Below are 19,434 nucleotides of genomic sequence, written 5' to 3'. Positions count from 1 at the left end.
AGCTCTTCGGGTAAATGCCAGAATATTTTTTGTGTCCGCTAATCCTTTACTGTAGCAACCTAACGCTTCGTTTTTTATGTACAGTCCCTTAGATGTAGCTAACACGTAATAATGAGTTAACCCTATTTATAATATCGATATTGTATCATTAAATATAGAAAATCCTATTAACTTCATCAAAATAATTTAGCTAGTACCTACATTAACCCATTTACAAAACATCGATTATAAACGTTCAGATAATTCGTATTATAGTCGATAAAAGCTGCATTCGGTTATCGATATTTCTGAAATGGATATCGATAAAGCCCTTTTGTATTTATTTATTTGCTTGCTCTACATATTTAATATTTATGTGTAAATATCAATATGTATTTATATTAAATAATATAAATTACCGTTTACATAACATAATATGTAATGTGATCCTAACGTTAGGCTCTTAGTTCCCTTACAGTTCCCACTACAGCAATAACCTAACGTTTTTTTTAAAATAGAGCAGTTCCTCTTAAATATACCCAGACAAAAGTATGTTATGTCATACTCTGGTCCATGTTTCATCATGATCTTTGTTTATTAAAATGAGTTTTTGACCTCACCTGATAATTTTGTATCTCAGAAACATTGTGCTTAAGTGGTCCAAACAATATCTATATTTTTACTAATACTTTCTAATACAAGGTAAAATTCGGACTTTTTAAAAGAGAAAGATAATCTAGTCCTGACCTCAATAAAACCATCTACTTTATTCACCGAAAAATGGGCCATTTTTGCACACCCCCTACCAAAACTTAAACCCCCATTCGTAATAACCAGACCTGTATATACCATAGCATGTTTGCATCAACCCTAATTTCTTCCAGCCTTTACCCGGAGCGGGCCAAGTACCCCTGGGTGGGTTGTACCACCGGAGCCGACGGGAAAGGCGAAGAGCGAGTCGCCCATGGCTCCGAACTCTTCATGGCAGCCGACTCCAAAATGATCACCATTGGCGGAGGGTAAATTTTTCAAAAATAATAATAATAATTCCAGTTTGCATCCGTTACGAGCGAAGTACCCCTGGGTGGGGTGTTTGGAGGAAAAAGTGGAGGGGCCCACAGAGAGGACTCCTCATGCCAACTCGCTGTTCATGGCGGCTGATAATACTATGATTACGATCGGTGGAGGGTATGTCGTTGTTGTGTGTGAATGGTTCGAGTGAGTGTTTGTGAGTTGGGAGTTGGGAGTCTGTTCTGATGCTAATCTCAATTTTAAAGATAGTTTACATGATAGTCTGGGACTTTTTAAAAGACTAATTGTAGCCGCAAGCCGCATTAATAGTATCTAGTATTTTGACTTCGCAGAGAACGCGTCGAATTCTTACTATCTGTTGCCAAAATGAATGATTTTCTTCCTTAAGGTCTTATGTTAATTACAAAAAGCTACAAGATAATTGCATTAATGTGATGTCCTTCCTTTTGAAGTATTCAAGATACTTATTGATTATATTATGACCTTTTAAGAACCTAGGGCTTATATTGTAAGATTGAGATTAGATTGGAATTAGATTTGAACGTTGTCCAATCACGAGACTAAACCCTCCATGGTATGATTGTTTGATAAGCATGATCCATTTGCAAATGTCCTCCCAATGTAATTTACAATAAAACCCCCAAGTTTCAGTGTTGTCAGTTTTTATATTTGTAAGTGGAGTGTTGTGTTTTTTTTGTCACATCACTAAATAACTTTATGCTACATTATCATATTATCCCTTCAAGGCCTGTTAAAGAACCGAGGCTTCTTTTCACTTCACATATTTTTGCACTTAACAAACACTTCAATAGATCATATCTCCATTTTTGTGTAAGATTACTTACTCCTTTTAACTTAAGCAAGCAGAACTCATATTGAGTGTTACTTTAATATATCTTTTTATATATTTGCAGTGACGGACAAGCGATATGGATGGACGAGAACATTCGGTTCGGCAAGACGGATCGCTGTTCCACATTCAACAACCCGCCTCTCTGTCCCAGTGGCGACTTCGAAATCCGCGTCCTCGAAGTCTACGGCTTCTCCGGCGCGTAGATCGAAGTCGGAGTCACTTCGAAGTCGGAAGTCCCTCGTCTCATATCCCCGAGTGATAAATGTTGTGATCGTCGCTTCATGTACGCGAATCGGCGAATAAATACATTGACAATGTATTGACCCTTTGCCGTTTAACAGACTGTGTAGTTGTATTCCTAATATTTATTCTACAATATCTCTGTGTGGCCCCGTAGCTATCCTATACGATTCAAGCTGTCCGTTCAAGACAACGAAGACGGGGAAATGTAGGTTGTTTAAAAAAAATATTTACTCGTGTTTAGATTGTGTAAGTACAAATAAAATTTTGAATGTATCGTACCTACTCTTGATGGATTAAAATAATACGCTTATTATGAAAGCAATATGTATTTGTGGGGTTCGGCCGTGCGGTGGACTATGTTCGGGGTTTCGGACATTCCACATTCCACAACAGCGTTATCTCATTGTGAGGAACTTTTAGTTTGTACGACACAGATTCGGTCCAAACAACAGTATTTTGGTATCGTATAGTATCTAATTGCTTAAGAATCTATACTCACAGTGATTTTGTCGTTGCTCACAAAAATGTACCAAAGAGTTTATATGTAGAGCGTATGCGATGCCAAGTCATAGAAACATGGCGATATGTTTTGCACTTCAGTTGAATTACAAGAGAAATAATCACAACCGCTCTCCTTGGTTCTATGAGAAAACATCGCGAACAAATATATTGCATCGGAAACTAGAGAACGATAGCCATTCAATTGTCGCTCTTATCACGAAGAGAAAAGGTTCAACTCCCACTGCCATCGTTCGCAGTCAAAATAGTATTATTTATTATGTATTTTCAAAGGTTATGTGCCAAAATCGGACCATTAAACGAATTGGCTTGATTCTAAACTTCAGATATTAATCTGGATGTATTTGTTTTCTACATAAAATTTATGTAAAAGTATTTTTACACTTATTGATTGTATTTTTTATCGACGAAACGTAAGTGAATTAGTTTTTATCGAAGATGAATTGTGTCGAAAAATATTTTAGTTGTTTTTTTTAGTATGGCATTTGAGTTCGTTTGTCGTTATATAGTTTGATGTGGTATGAAGCAACATTGTTTAAGATAGAATTGAGAAGACGCGGTGCGTATAAATCTTTATCAATGAACTCTGAGTAATGACAAACGAACGTCAGATGTTAGCGCAATGCAGGTAACGTGTAGGTGCAGACGACAGCACATCAACCTGCCTCAATCTGTCAAATTTCTTCAAAAGTTACTCAACCTTATTACAATAGCGGAAGGTTTATGTTCGATTGGTAAAATTTGACAGATGTCAGATTCGTGTGGTTGACGTGCTGACATTTGCACAGTGACGTCATCGTGTACACAAACACATCCCTCAGGGTACAACGGGGAACAACCTGCGTTCGTATCACCCGCGGCATATTCCGCTACGATTTATTTGTAAATATTATTTCTATACAGTCTCCTAACTACCTGACCATGAAACTCAAACCCTTTACAATTTAATCACCACTAGAAACGAGGCCCAAACGGATTGTTATCTATGTAAAAATGTTCACATGTACCTGAGTAATGTTTTTATATATATTATGTGAAGTTGTGAATGTCGTTAAGTATTGTAGCCCATACACAAATATTATATCGTTCGGTTAATATAGACATTCTAACTTTTTGAATATTTATAAGGTATTTGATTTAGAGGAGGTTAGTTTAAGATAGCGAAGGATCATTCAATGTTTTGTGGTCTGTTCGATTTGAAATGCGCGAAGTTGCCTCTTGAGCATAATACGGCTCTATAGTCTTTAAGAAGAAAGAAATAAACATTACAACATTAAATTACGGTTGGATTGAATTGTAAAGGTATCCTACCATGGTCGCTACTTAGCGGACTGTTCGTAGCGTCACTAGGTTTTGTCATGGTACTACATGCTATAATTATGTTATTCAGAAGCCTAAGACTCGTTTTAAATTCAAATTATTTATGTAACTTATTGAGTAGGTAACATGTAACGTTTTATATGTATGTTATGATGCGTGTGTGTGCGGCCGACAGATTACGGTCACATGTTTTTTTTTGTTTTAAGTTTATGAAACGATTACTTTTAGCGGCCGGAGCAGTCGGGGTCGCTACTAATCTTTGACGAAGCATGAGAACTTGTGAACAAGATATAATACGTTTTGGTCACGGGTGGTAGCTGTTTTTGACAGAAGCCTCATACAATATACGTCAAAACGTTACCGTCCGAAAGCAAAACGAATCGTTTGTTGTTTAGGATCCAGGATTAGTGGTTGGCCCCGAGTGTCCGGGCTATGTCACGATATGTTATGTAGCGGGTGGCGCCCGCACACACACGCTCTCGCGATATGTTGCTGTTAGCCAATTTGTCGTTGATCAGTGTAAAGTCTAGTCTTTATCCTGTTTTTATTATCTCTAACGATATAATACTATGTAAACTATATACAAATTGATATTTAAAAAGTTCGTGCGTTTTTGCCCTGTCAGGGCGCGTAGGCTCGTGGTTAGTTAGTGTATAAGTACATTTAATATATGTAAATTTATTAATCTCCTTTTTCCTTTTCAGTATTGTGTCGTTTTTTTATGTGAGGAGCATATCATTGTGTGAGGTATGTGAGGCGTGGATGTAGAGAGCTTTGTTCTGTTACTGTGTACTTGTGTACTGTTACATTCGAATAGTTTTAGTCCGCCGCGCACGCGACGGTGTAAAACTCGTTTATGGTAATGTAAATGTTGCTTCATAATGTGTAAAAAAATATATAATCCTATATACATATTGTCGTTTTCTTTCTGCACCTTAATGGAATAGGTAAAAGGGCGAAATAAAGGTACCTATGTCTTTAATATAACGTCATAACAACCAAGAAACCTGGCTTCCAGAATCCTAGGTCCAAATGAAAGCCTTTATATACTCACGTTATCTACTATTAATCTATGAAATATCAAAATTATCAGCAACAAATGAAACAACTGCAATACTATCATCATTTGAATTTTTAAGTTTTGGGAGATGTGGTCATCAAGTATAGCGTAGGTTAGAATCTTCTAAGATTCCAATAAGATCTTTGATATTAGTAGAGCACTGACTATTAGAAGAATGCTAAAAATCAGTCTGCTAAGTTTTGTGCCATGGCTATGTATGTAAAGAGAAGCTCACAGTTTAAAAATTAAACACATAGTAGGGAGAAATATTTTTTATTATGAATCTACATTATCTTTCAACCTAGTCCTATAATTAGTTGCTCTGTTACGCACATTAGTTTGCAACTCTTTATCCTTAACCCAACATAGAATATCTTCATAATCCGCTCCAATTAGATCTAATACTTTTATCAAATTTTCATCTGTACATTTTGATAAGTAGTTACAAATCAATATAGCCAATGATGGTTTTACTTTAGCTACAAATTCTTTAAGTTCCTCTTTATCATTTTCCTCAAACGAAGAACCATTTTTATCCGATTGTATGATAGAAGAAGCTGCCTTCCAAATGCTGTAACTGAGTTCCAAGTACTTATCAGGGTCTGTATTAATTTTAAGCACATTAATAATTGTATTTGTCGACTCAACAATATCAACCAAATCTGAATCAATCTCTTTGTTTATTACCAACTTGTCTTCATAATATTTCAGGATAACATTTATCATTGTTATAACATTCTCTGTACTCTGACTGTATATTTCTTGTGACTTATCAAAACCAACTAAGTTTAAAGCTATCTGGAGACTTACAACTAACACTCTTTCCAAGTCATCTTTAATACACAACTCTTTCTGATTGACTGTAATCTCAGTAAAACCTGAGATGAGAGAATCTAAGGCCTCTGGTACGACAAAGTGTGTGAAAAATTTAGTTCGAAACTTTTCAGTGTTACAGTATGAACACAATGTATTTAAATTTTCTAGTGCAGTGACTATTAGTAATTTGTGTGAAGAGTTTTTTAATATAAAGTATAAGGCAGAAGAGTACTCTATTTTGACGAATAAGTCCATCCAAATGTTGATTTCGTCGTCACTCGCGAGGAAGAGACATGCGCTCACCAGTCGCAGCAGCTGAACCAACACTAGACTATCATCAGTGTTAATGTAATCTATGAGAATAGTCAACAAGCCGTCCATCGTCATCAAGACATTCACCACTTCCTTTTGACAACACATATTCCCAATAATACCGACGATTATTTCAATAATCCTCGGTATTTCAATGACCGGCAATGCGAAATTGAACAGCTTCAAAACATCGTGTTTTTGAAGAAATAGCACGACGTCTCTCTCGGCGGTCATGTCCCATAACGTGCAGACGTCGTCTTCAAATGCTTTTTCCTTAATTTCCTCTTTCAGCGTATCTAAATTGGCGAGTTTCAATAAAATTTTAAGAACAAATCGTTCGCTGTATGCCGTATCGCCGATAACATCTCCGGCTACTTGGGCCGAATTCTCTGTATCTTCAACCGTTTCTGGCTTCATTTTGTTTATGAAGTACAGGAGGCTTCACTAATAATTTAATTTATCGCCAACAATATGTTTTTACAACAAACACTTCTTCATTGCAAACCAAATCAAAAACTTACTATGTTTTGACAGTGACAATGACATAATGAAGCGAGGTCATTGACTGCTTGACAATGACTGAACTGAAGAATGAATATAGTTTTCTGTAAGATTGTATTTATGAAGGTTGCTAATGTATACGTGGATGTAGGATTATCTCCAAATTATTGAATTTGATTTTGAGCAAAGTTCTCTTTTTTCAGTATCATCCTCCGAGCCTTTTTCCCAATCATGTTGGGGTCGGCTTCCAGTCTAACCTGATTCAGCTGAGTATACCAGTGCTTTACAAGAAGCGATTGCCTATCTGACTTGCTCAACCCAGTTACCCGGGCAACCCGATACCCCTTGGTTAGACTGGTATCGAACTTACTGGCTTCTGACTACCCGTAAAGACTGCTAAGGATGTTCAATGACAGCCGGGATCTACAGTTTAACGTGCCATCCGAAACACAGTCAATGATGTCTAAGATATATTATACTTAGAAAGTACATACAAACTTAGAAAAGTTGCATTGGTACTTGCCTGACCTGGGATCGAACCCGCGCCCTCATACTTGAGAGGTTGGTCCTTTACCCACTGGGCCACCACGACTCTTTCGGGTTATTCCCGCTCGGTAACACCCTTTCATCAACACTGTTGACGATCGGGAAAAAAAAGTTTCGATCGTACACAGTGTTGACGAACGCTACTTATTATTTTAGTGTAAAATGGTTATTATGCACATGATAAGGCCACTTTTATTTTCTAGTTAATTGTGTTATAAAAGATCTAACATAATCCATAAAAACATTTTATTTCCATATTTTAAAAACCAGCATTCATGGACACTGCGAACGAACGAAATTTTTTTCCCGATCGTCAACAGTGTTGACGAAAGTGTTACCGAGCGGGAATAACCCACCCTTTCTCTCTATTCTTATTTCTAAAACTGTATAATCGGGTCATATAAAAAACGTACAAACGAAAGTTTTTTACCTATATTGTAAACATGTAAATATCTTTGTAAAGAAAAGTATTAATACTTTTATCTGGTTTAAGAAAAAGCATATCAGAATTTGAATTCAATCGAAGCCAAGAAGAAAGTAATCAAATTAAAATGTAGAATTAAAAGAAAACAACAATAGTGCGTAAGTAGTAAATGTTTAATAGTATTGTTGAGTAAGTAAAAATTCAAATGATTACAATTTTATTAAGTTGATTCAGACTTTTCAGACTGGTCTGTCTCTCCTTTGCATTGTGAGGTTATAGATGGGTCTTTCTCTCCTTTGCTTTCTGAGGTTTTAGTCTGTCTTTCCTCTCCTTTGCATTGCAGTGTTTCAGACTCAATTTCTTCTCGGCAAGGTGAGGTTTCGAGCGGTCCTATCTCTCCTTTGCATTGTGATTTAGTAGACGCTTCTTTCTCTCCATCACCTTGTGGGGTTTCAGACTCTTTCTTTTCTTGGCAAGCTGAGGTTTGTAGCTGTCCTAAGTCTCCTTTGCATTGTGAGTTATTAGACAGTTCTTTCTCTCCTTCCCATCGTGGTGTTTCAGACTCTTTCTCTCCTTCACACTGTGAGTTATAAGATGGTTCTTTCTCTCCTTCACATTGTGGGGTTTCAGACTCTTTCTCTTCTTGGCAAGGTAAGGTTTGGGGCTGTCCTATGTCTCCTTTGCATTGTGGTGTATTAGACTGTTCTTTCTCTTCTTCACATTGTGGGGTTTCAGACTCTTTCTCTTCTTGGCAAGGTAAGGTTTGGGGCTGTCCTATGTCTCCTTTGCATTGTGGTGTATTAGACTGTTCTTTCTCTTCTTCACATTGTGGGGTTTCAGACTCTTTCTCTTCTTGGCAAGGTGAGGTTTGAGTCTGTCCTATCTCTCCTTTGTTTTGTGAGGTTTTACAAGGCTGTCCTTTCTCTCCTTTGTTTTTTGACGTTTTACAAGGCTTTCCTTTCTTTTGTTTGCTTTTTGAGGCTTTAGATGAATCTTTCTTTCCTTCGCTTTGTAATTTATCAGACTGCCCTTCCTCTCCTGTGCATTTATAGGTTGTAGATTGGTTATTCTTGCCATTACTTTCTGAGGTTTCAGACTGTACTTTGTCTCCTACAGATTCTGAGGTTTTAGACTGCCCTGTGCCTCCTTTGCTTCCGGAGGTTTCGGTCTGTCTTTCCTCTCCTTTGTATTGCAATGTTTCAGAATCAATTTCTTCTTCGCAAGGAGAGGGTTGGAGCTGTTCTATCTCTCTTCCGCATTGTGAGTTATTAGACGGTTCTTTCTCTCCTTCAGATTCTAAGGTTTTACAAGGCTGTCTTTTTTTCTTTCCTTTCCTTTGTGAGGTTTTAGACAGGCCTTTCTCTCTTTTGCAAAGCGAGGCTTCAGTCTGCCCTATCTCTCCTTCACATTGTGAGTTTTGAGTCTGTCCTTCCTTTCCTTTTCTTTGTGAGGTTTCACAAGGCTGTCCTGTGTCTCCTTTGTTTATTGCGGTTTTACAAGATTTTCCTTTCTTTCGTTTGCGTTTTGAGGTTTTAGATGGATCTTTCTTAACTTCGCTTTGTAATTTATCAGACTGCCCTTCCTCTCCTATGCATTGTGAGGTTGTAGATTGATTTTTCTTGCCATTGCTTTCAGAGGTTTCAGACTGTACTTTGTCTCCTACATATTCTGAGGTTTTAGACTGTCCTGTATCTCCTTTGTCTTTTGAGGTATTACAAGGCTTTCCTTTCTTTCGTTTGCGTTTTGAGGTTTTAGATGGAGCTTTCTGTCCTTCGCATTGTGATTTATCAGACTGCTCTTCACCTTCTATGCATTGTGAGGTTGAAGATTGGTTTTTCTCTTCCTCGCATTGTGGGGCTTGGGGCTGTTCTTTCTTTCCTTCTTCGTATTGTGACTTTTGTGTGTCGTCATAACGATCTAAACTTAGATTTCCTTTTGGTTTTGATCTCGGTTTTTTCTTTTTATTTTCAAGATTGTAATATGTATTAAAATATTGGAAACCAGCTTTGTGCAACTGATTTTTCAGTTTTCTACTCTGTGCCTTTTTATGTATATGAAATATACTTCTATTACATATTCTAAGTACCTCTTTTCTTCTTTTCCTGATATAACTCTGAAGGTTAATTCGGCATTAGCTATAATAAGTTTCTTATTTTTCATTCTCCTGATGATAATTCTGGCTTCATGGGGAAAACTGAGGCGCACCCATCCTTCTTTATGACCTTTTTGATAGTCCACAAATTCCACTTTTGCACCTGAAAACAAGAATCCTTTTTATTTATAATTGCATTATTTGAAAATCTGAACACCATGTAGCATTTTAATTTTGTTATTTTATTCTCATTTCTTTTCTGTGATTGTACATGATCTTCGCATGATATTATATAAAGAGTAACCATGGAGTCTCTTGCCTGTTCTTCTCCATAGGAAGCTACTTTTGGAATGGGCAACTAGAATCAATCCTATTTATAATTTTTGACGTTTATAAGTGCTTGTAAAGGCCTAAAAGAAATAATTGATTTGACTTTGAAATTATGCCACAAACATAAATAGTTGTAATGTATGAATTAAAAATTATTTCTCAAGGGATCTTACCTAAGCGTAAAAACTCGTTTTTAATATTCTCCCTCAACAACGCAGGCGCATCAATATTTACAGTGAAATGTAATACAGCTCCCACGGGCAACACAGCTCGGCCTCTTGGATACATTGTATGGATTTCCTGTTCTTGTGTCTCTAAGAAATAATCGTAATATTGTCTTCCCTGCATTCTTCGGCATTTGCACATACCCTTCTCGCCACACTCTACCTGAAAGTTTCAGAAATTTCAATATTTTATTTTATTGTTTGCGTTAGAATGGGTAAAATACGTATTTACTACGAAATTATACAACTTTTTATATGGTTCAATACAGGTGTGTAAAAAAATTGTGCAGAATTAAAATTTTGAAAGGAATACTTACAAAATTATCACATGTGTCTTCAGAGTCATAAGAAGGTTGGTCTGATGCACCATCAGAGTCTGATTGCAGGACAAATAAGGAACAAGCATCATCATCCTGTCTCCTTTTTTTCTTTTTTCTGGACAGAACTGGTGGAAAAGGATAGTCAGCTTTATTTCCTTCAAATTCTGGAATTTCATCGCTCTGTTGGTCTCTAGAAATTATTTCACGTGAGGGAACATAATCTTCAAAATTCTCAACTCTGTCTTTTTCAAGCTTCATGTCCATTTCATCATTTTCGTCCCAGTGAGAGATTTTTAGGTCTTCAAACTTCATCGTTTCTGGTATTAGCGGATGGTTAGCATTTGTAACGATTTCTGGCATTACTTTCGTTTCAGATGGAGCAAGATTTCCTTCAATATTCATGTTTCGAGACATGTGGTTTTAAGTCAACCACGATGTTTTTAAAGTCTACGAGATAAAATTTTAGACTACGATAAGATTTATCGCTAACGAGGTTAAGGTTTAGACTACTCTAAGAGCGAACGCTTATCTTAACTAACACAATAAATATTGTAAAACAAAACACTGTTCATCTCGATCGATAATAAAAACAAACGAAACAGAGTTCCAAAATTTATTTTGACTTTACGAGCCTGTCAAAAAGAACGAATGGAAACATGATGGAAACTTGACTTGACATGCGTTTACGAAGGAAGATTTTGCTTAGCCCCAGCAAACCATTATGCTAAGATTAATGATATCGTATTCGTTTGTATAACTTATTTCAAATAAGCTATGCAGAAAAGTACCCGTGAGATGGAAACATGAATATTGTATTTATTTATTAATATAAACCCACTCGACATACGAAGCATGCCAAGATCGATAAATTCTCATTCATTTTATGAGGGGACATGGTATCTTTTGACTGTACTCTGTATATTTTGTATCCTGTTTACTTTAGTTAGGGATTGTTTATTTCGACTTGAATTTTGTTAATGACTTATGGTCACTTGTATTAACTGTGCAGTCTATAGAAACGGGTTGCATGCAAGCCAGTTGCGTAATAATAAAAAATACATATCCTTATAAGATAAAATTTAATAGTAAATATTTGACGTAACAAATGAAACTCTAGATTAACACAGTTCCGGTTTATCAACAAACAGTTTATACTTGTATTAAAGATTATCTTTAATATTATACTTAGAAGCGAACATGAAAGTCTATGTTCAAGCATAGAGTCGTCCCTACACGGTGGCGCCATCTATAACTAACTGTCGGAGGCCATTATTTTCTTTGGAGGTCCACTGTCATCGTTGTCATGTCGCCTTTTCTTGCCGTGGTACTTGTTACCACCTTTTCTGCCCTTATTACTTTTGAAGTTCTTCATATTTTTTCGTCTCTTAGCCATTTCTTCGACAGTTTTCTGTAAATATAAGGTCTCTTCCTCTCCCTCTAGAACTTTGAATACTACATCAGCTTCAGCTATCTTCATTTTGTTGTCAGTCATTTTCTCTGCAATACCCTTAGCGGTGTTCTCTTTCGTGAGACGCACCCATCCCTCCTTGTCGCCAATATTGAAGTCTATGTAAGCTATATCTGCACCTGTGAGCAAAAACCACATTCAACCATTAGGCACTTGAAGAAATGAAGTAATATAATTGTCATGACAGCAGCTGCATCTAGCTTATGAAGAATTTTTCTATTGTGTTTTGTGTTGACACAAAGTTTGGTGAGAACATTACCTATAGTAGAGAGTGCTTCCTTGATATCCTCCCTCTTCATCTGGGCGGTACCCTCGCTGAAGTGCAGCACTGTTCCTGTAGGGAGCTTCAGTTCCTCTTTTTCAACCTGTAAATCATTTATGTTTTTTATAGCGATTTTAAATACAACATACTAAACTTCACTAATATTATTATAAGTTAAAGAGATTTTTTATTTCAACATGCTAACGTAGGAAGTTGTGGTCGTAAAATTATGCCTTAGATTGCATAGTGATAAAAAACAAAAAACTTTCAGAATCCAGTAAAAGAAAAACTAATTCAGTAAACATAAATTCAAGCAATCACAATTTCGACCTTATATCTATTCCTACAAGGTTGAGTTTATTTTATCACTTTTCCTGAAAATAAAAATGAATAAAAGTAAAAATACATAAGTACAAATGTATAAATACATACATGTTGCTCCTTATCCTTATTCTTCTTATCCTTCTGCTCCTTCTTGCTGGCATATTCTTCTTGCTTCTTCACAATATAGTCGTCCTGCCAGAGGATCAACAGTTCTGTGTCTTGGTAGCTATGAGGTTTGCCTTCCATGAACTTTTCTGCCTGAAATTATATAGAGGAACCATTAAGTAATTTGATATTTTGGTGAGGGAACTTTATAAGGACTTATAAGTCTCTTTATAAGTACTTATAAGTCACTTTATAAGGCAACAACTCTAGACTGTTGTGCTTGGATGCAAAATCTACTGAAGTGATTTAATTGATGTTTTGTTCAGCCAAGCCTGAAAAGCCTAAAACATAGGCTGCTATTTATCCAGGTGAGGGAAATATGTCCCTTAGGATGCAAAGAAACCATGGGAAACAACAAGTTCATGAATTTGTTGTAAAATGTGTTGAAAACAGAAAAGAAACATCTTTTTATCACATATTTCAGGTAAATTTTTGATAAAGGAAAAGAATGAAACCGTTAATTTTCAAATTACCTGTTCTCTAGTCTTGAACGTAACAAAAATGGATCCTTTGAAAAGTCTCTTCTTAGAGGACCTATCCTGATATTTCCTCATAATAATATTCTCGACTGTTTCGAACTGTCTGAAATGTTTCAATAGTTCATCCAATGAAGAGTCTTTGGGGAATCCTTTAGCATAAATAGTCCGGTTGCTGAGTTCCTTCCTGCGTTCTTCATTCATCTCCGGTATCGGTACCTCAGGGCTGCGTCTGACTTTTTTGTTGTCATCTGAGATCTGAAAAGTAATCAACAGTAAAGTAATGGATGGTTATATAAACTATTTTGAAAAGTGGAATTCATATTCTGCGTTAAAAGGTTTAAATTTTTTTATGAAGATTTTTTTCACAATTTACATTTATCTATCTTTTGAGAGATTTATGGCTATATGGAAGACATTCACGCATTTGGTCACTTTTACAACGAAAGAGTGAAAAAGTGACAGTTTTGGGGAGTGACATACATAGATTCTACACAATTATATTAATTCAAATATTTTCTACACCTATACTGATCATCATCTGTGCATACCTCTAATAGCCCACTAGTAGACTTGGCAAGAGCTTTAGCAATGATTTCAGTGTCCTTCGTCAGTTTGGCGAGTCGGTTGAATCTGGTGAGGATTTCCAGTGGTACCCATCCATCGTCAAGCTGCACTTGTTCATGGAGGAACTTGTCACGGGGAAGGTTCAGATCACCTGGAAAATGAAGAAATTATTTTGTATGAAGAGCGGTATGGTTTTAGTAATTTTTTATGTTGTTTGTGGTATGGTACAAGTCAAATAAATAAGGTTGCTATTTTGAGGTCAGCTATCTAAACACATATTTAACTTCGAAACGGTTAGGTAATTTCACAAGAACTGTAGGTATGTGGTTACAATTGATTAGTAATCGTAAGATTTTAAGTGAAATGAAGAATTTATAGAGTAACATTGTTTTCATAATAGTTTACATTGTGATAAGAACTTTGTTATGTACAATGTATAATTCATGAATAAGTACTTTCATTGATATGTCTTGAATACAGGCATTGTTTAATTTGGGTACCTACCTATTTCAGGGAATTCCAAAAAGTGATTTGTTTATGAAAACACACCTAACCTCGTTAGCACTAAATTGGCGGAATACCAGATGTTGAATGTTATGAAGTTACAGAGAAAATGAGTGCAATATTTATAGTTAGGTGCATCACAAACTATGCTTATACGCATGCAAGACCTTGGTCGTACCGCGTATTCTTTATTTAAACTCGACGTCAGATCCAAATTATTCACTATGCACTTACCGAAATAGTACTCCACTTGACGAATGATTGCAGATTCCAACTCAGTTTCTTCCTCCACATTGTCCTCAACCTTCTTATTCTCCTCTCCATTAGTCTCAGCAACAACTTCTTTAGCTTCAGTCATGTTTATCAGACTGAAAAACAAGCATATTGTGTAAAAATATAAGCCTAAACTCCGAACCAACGTATCGGCGCGACGCATCTCTAAAATGGCGCTATCGATTTTAATTCCAACACTTACCTTTTTTCACTGGGAATTAACTCACAGAAATGATGATACTGACAATAAAATCAGAATAACACGTAGAATCAATGGATTCAAGTAATTTCTTTTCGAAAACACGTGTTTCGAGTTTTACCACACGCGGCCGGCTTACAAATTGGCGGGGGAGGGGAGAAGAATATGTGTATTGACATGTAATGCTACGTTCTGAAAGTTGCGATGAGAATAATGTATTGATTTTGTTTTTTAGTATAGGGTTATTTATTGCAATAGCGCTTTTTTGATCACAAGCCATATAAAATTAGATTGAAGATTTAAAAAACTATTCTTTTCGTGGCCCAACTCCGAGCACATAGAAACAAATTGCACGCAAACTTTGAAACCAGTGAGCTTGGTCTAAAGCTACGTATATTTATGAATTTACTTTAAATGCGGTTCTTTTAAAAGTATGACTAAAAATTCAGGGACAAACCGGCGATGAGTTTATGTACATGCAAACAATAAAGGAACATACGATAACGATATTAATAATTCTCTTTCAACAATAATTAAGTGGCTAAACAATAACAATTTGAAAATTAACCTTAATAAAACAAATGCAATGCACTTTAAACAACGTACACGCAGTGATAATAACCCTGAAGTAGTTTATAACAACAAAACTATAGAAGAAGTCACCACTACAAAATTTCTTGGTATCACAATTGACGCTAAATTAAACTGGAAAGACCAGGTAGAAATACTTAGCAAAAAAATCTGTAGCTCAGCATATGCATTGTATAAATTAGCACCTTTAATCAATATTAAATCACTTCTTCTAGCATACCACGGCTTAGTTTCATCGCAGTTGAGATATGGTATAATCTTCTGGGGCAATTCGACTGACAGGGAAGCACCATTCAAAGCTCAAAAAAGATGTGTTCGATCCATGTTTAGACTTAAGCCAACAGATTCATGTAAACCTTATTTTGTAAAGTATAAGATATTAACGATGCCATCATTATACATATTAGAAGTTGCTATGTTTGTAAAACAGAATAAACATTTATTTTTAAGCTTCAAAGAATTATCTAACCGTAGTAGACGTGATAATACTGTCCTCAGCTCACAAAGTTCGAACACAGCATTAATGAGAAAAAGCGTATTCTGTATGGCACCCATTGTATACAATAAACTGCCAAAAAGTTGGAAGGAAGAAAATTCTAAAATATTTAAAAAACGACTGCAGAAATTCCTAGAAAAGAAAGCATACTACAATATCTCAGAATTCTTAAATGATAAAATAATTGCTTGAAACTTAGGACTGTTTTGCTAGTAGCTTATTTATTATATTTTTAACCTAATTTTAAGTAAAATTTCAAGAATGTTCCTTATTTTAAATTTTGCTAGTAGCTTTTTTTAATATTTGCTGATTTTAATATTTTTTAACCTAATTTTAAGTAAAAATTTAAGAATGTTCCTTATTTTAAATTTTATTTTTTTTAATATTTGTACGCCTAAGAGGCCAAACATGAATGGTAACGTTTATTTTCTTATCTAACAACCTGCATAACTGTATGTACACCCATGTTTTTTACAAATAAAGTATCTTGTATCTTGTATCTTGTATCTTGTATCAAAGAGCTTTCTAAACGAACGTTTTAAATGAACATGCATGACAATAGTTGACACTTGACTGACATTTACAAATAAAACTTGACATTCAACATAAACATAACCTCTATAGACTATTTTGTAAAAATAAAATGTATTTATAGAAAAGATAGACAACATAAAAAGCAGAAGTACCTTATGTAATCAGATTTAAATGGAATACACGACAAATGAAGTGAAAGAATAATCATGGGAGTACGAGGTTTGACTACTTATATTAATCATAAGGAGCATGCTTTTCTTCAAGATTTTTTGCTCCACGACTGCTGTTTGATCATCGATGGGCACAGTTTATGTGCTCAGTTATACAGACTACTCAACTGCTTTTCTGCCTTCGGCGGAGATTACGACAAATTCTTTAATTATGTCCGGAATTTCTTTAAAAATCTGAGAAAATGCAACATTACCCCGTACGTTTTATTTGACGGGAGCTACGAGCACAGGAAACTCAGAACTGCCTATAGTAGATTAAGGTCTAAAATCTATGGTGCGTCGAAGCTTGACCCGGTTACTCAGGGAAGCTTACAGATTTTCCCGCTTATGATAAGGGATGTTTTTATAGAGGCACTAGTAGATATGAATGTGCCATACACTGTTTGTGAGTTTGAGGCTGATGATGAGATTGCAGCAATGGCGCGTCACCTCAATTGCCCAGTTCTAAGCTACGACTCAGACTTCTTCATCTACAATGTTCTATACATCCCTTTCAATACTTTAGACTTCAAAGCTAAACCCATAGAGATAGAAGGTAATAAAACCTTTGTACTAACATGTAAAATCTACAAAGTAGAATACATGGTCAAGAATTTTGGAGGTCTAAAAGAAGAATTGCTACCCTTATTAGCAACATTACTTGGCAATGACTTTGTGCAGAAGAAAGTTTTCAAAAAGTTCTTCTCGCAGCTCAAATTGCCAAAGACAAAGAAGAAGAGCAATGATCAACAGAAATGTATTCATGGGTTATTCCAATGGCTTCAGAATGAAACTTTAGAGACGGCCATAGCTAAAATATTGGGCAGGCTGAAAAAAAGTCAGAAGCAAAGAGTTCTTTATGTAATAAAGAAAAGTATAGATGGGTACCACAGTAAGCAGTGTAGATCTTTGCAGTTCTTTGATATATCTCAGGATAACACCATTGAAGAAGACTGGCAACTGTCTAAGGACTTTGAAGAAAATATTTTAGCTGAAGAAAATGACACAGAAAATGGTGAAGATGACAAATCTTCGGAGAATGAAGAAGCTTCTTCAGATGATGAAGTTGAAGAGCCTGGAGAAGATGGAGAAGAAGGAGACGAAGTAGAAGAAGAAATAACTGATATTGAAGAAGATCAACTAGTTTTAGGTGTTCCCGAATGGTTTGCAGATGGTATACGCCACAACTGTATCCCAAAAGCATACATCAATCTTTATACTCACCATCTTTATTTCTGTTCACCACAAGCAGAAGATTATTATGAAGAAGACTCATTTCTATGTTGCTTACCAATATTGAGATATGCCTTTGATTTGCTCACAGACTTTTCCGAGGAAAAATGCATATACGTCAGCCGGGAGAGAAATACTAGTTACAAAAGGCTGTTTTTAGAAAAAGACATTGCCACAGCAAGACCTTTTGAGATACCATTTTCTGAATTAACAGAGGATCAACTGAAATCATGTTTCTATCATTTTATAAAAGAACATATGAAAGATTTAGATTTGAGCTTAGTAGAATGTCTTCCATGTAATTTTAAACTATTTTTTATCTCTATTCTCTGGTGGGTTGCAAAATGCAATGTCCCATTGGGCAATATTCACAGTCTTATAATAGGATTTGTAATTTTAGATGCCATTGACGAAAAAACTGGCACATTTAGAGGGAACTTCCAATTCAATAACAAATACTCCAAAAAGGTTGAAGAATTAAAAAAGAATGCAACTGCATACTCCTTTGATGAGAGCGATCTATTCATGAATAAAAACAAAGTGCAATATGAAGACAGTTTGATAGCTGCCCATGTTTTATTAAAACATTTTGAGTTAGATGACAAGATTAAGAAAAAACCTAAAAGTTATGATACCAAGAAAATGCACTCATTTGCTCAATTTCAATGCTGTTTGATGCAAATTAACAGCCTTAACACTTTATGTAGGAATCCTTTTGAAAGTACAAAGTACTCAAAAACATTTAATGGAACATTTGTATATAATTTAGCAGTCAAATTAGAGACTCAGGTTGACCCAAAGAACTTTCTAGACCAGTATCTGAGAGGTGCAAATTCAGTACTTTTGTACTATAAAAGTTTATGTAGTATTTATGAGAAATGTTCTGAGCAAATGGGTTTAAGAACTGCTCAATGGCAAGGAAAAAAGAAAAGGCGAAGAAAGAAAAATACGGAAGATGATGAAATCAATTTTATTGTGAAAGGATTTGAATCAGAGGTTTTTATTTAAAAAATAAAACATATTTTTTATAACAATTTTGGTTTTTATTTCAATAATTTATTTACAAACTGAGTACCTACATCTATTTAGAATAATAAAGATTGTATAAAAATATATCTTTACTACAGCACCATACATAGCCTACACTAGAATAATATAAATTGAGAAAGGAAACACCTAAGTGTTTCAAGTAGCTATCTAAAATTATCTACTACATTATGAACTGTAGTTATGTAGGTAAGTAGTGTGAACTATTTAAGACATTTCTCCAAAAATTAAGTATGCTACTTTTACAATTTAAATTATTTATAAACAATTAAGGTTTGAAAATTATGGCTTTATTTGAGTACCTATGCAATAAATGCCTCCTAAGCCCGTCTCGATAGCAGGTTTTTTTGCATGCTCTTATCAAAGAGCAGTCAACAAACTCTGCGGGGCCCAAGGCCGATACCTGCCGGGCCTAGGGTACACAAAGGGCTCCAGAAGGATTAAAAAGGCCACTTGCATATACTACGTACCTAGGTACCTACACAATTTAGGTTTCCAAAAAAATCTCTTACAAA

The 19,434-nt window shown here is 35.4% G+C and overlaps 4 protein-coding genes across 11 annotated transcripts in view; 2 read left to right on the top strand and 2 right to left on the bottom strand.

The window, feature by feature from the left end:
• Positions 1-4,858, top strand: part of LOC110374003 (GTPase-activating protein skywalker) — an 80,294-nt gene extending 75,436 nt beyond the window's left edge. For 6 of the 8 annotated variants that reach the window (XM_049852167.2, XM_021331523.3, XM_021331517.3 and 3 more), the window contains 2 exons: positions 864-998; positions 1,926-4,858. In XM_049852167.2, coding sequence (XP_049708124.1) covers positions 864-998; positions 1,926-2,067 — 277 coding nt within the window. In that variant the 3' untranslated portion in view covers positions 2,068-4,858. Of the gene's footprint in view, positions 1-863; positions 999-1,032; positions 1,168-1,925 lie in introns of all 8 variants that reach the window. The other 2 variants (XM_064035232.1, XM_049852165.2) reach the window with 1 other exon arrangement.
• A 405-nt stretch (positions 4,859-5,263) lies between these two features.
• Positions 5,264-6,716, bottom strand: LOC110374002 (uncharacterized). The gene has a single exon (XM_049852178.2). It carries the CDS (start codon positions 6,549-6,551, stop codon positions 5,283-5,285), a length of 1,269 nt encoding a protein of 422 aa, XP_049708135.2. The 5' UTR covers positions 6,552-6,716; the 3' UTR covers positions 5,264-5,282.
• Positions 6,717-11,633: 4,917 nt separating this feature from the next.
• On the bottom strand, positions 11,634-14,973 carry LOC110374001 (la protein homolog). Its single transcript, XM_021331514.3, has 7 exons — positions 14,813-14,973; positions 14,572-14,705; positions 13,818-13,984; positions 13,264-13,524; positions 12,734-12,883; positions 12,299-12,404; positions 11,634-12,158 (listed from the first exon to the last, which is right to left on the bottom strand). The coding sequence occupies exons 2-7, from the start codon at positions 14,693-14,695 to the stop codon at positions 11,824-11,826; spliced, it is 1,143 nt and encodes a 380-aa protein (XP_021187189.3). The 5' UTR covers positions 14,696-14,705; positions 14,813-14,973; the 3' UTR covers positions 11,634-11,823.
• A 1,516-nt stretch (positions 14,974-16,489) lies between these two features.
• Positions 16,490-18,906, top strand: LOC110373994 (protein asteroid). The gene has a single exon (XM_021331506.3). It carries the CDS (start codon positions 16,637-16,639, stop codon positions 18,878-18,880), a length of 2,244 nt encoding a protein of 747 aa, XP_021187181.3. The 5' UTR covers positions 16,490-16,636; the 3' UTR covers positions 18,881-18,906.
• Positions 18,907-19,434: the final 528 nt, after the last annotated feature.

Source organism: Helicoverpa armigera, chromosome 6 (assembly GCF_030705265.1).
Source record: "Helicoverpa armigera isolate CAAS_96S chromosome 6, ASM3070526v1, whole genome shotgun sequence".
Taxonomy (NCBI): Eukaryota; Metazoa; Arthropoda; class Insecta; order Lepidoptera; family Noctuidae; genus Helicoverpa; species Helicoverpa armigera.
This window is presented reverse-complemented; position numbering and strand designations above follow the sequence as displayed.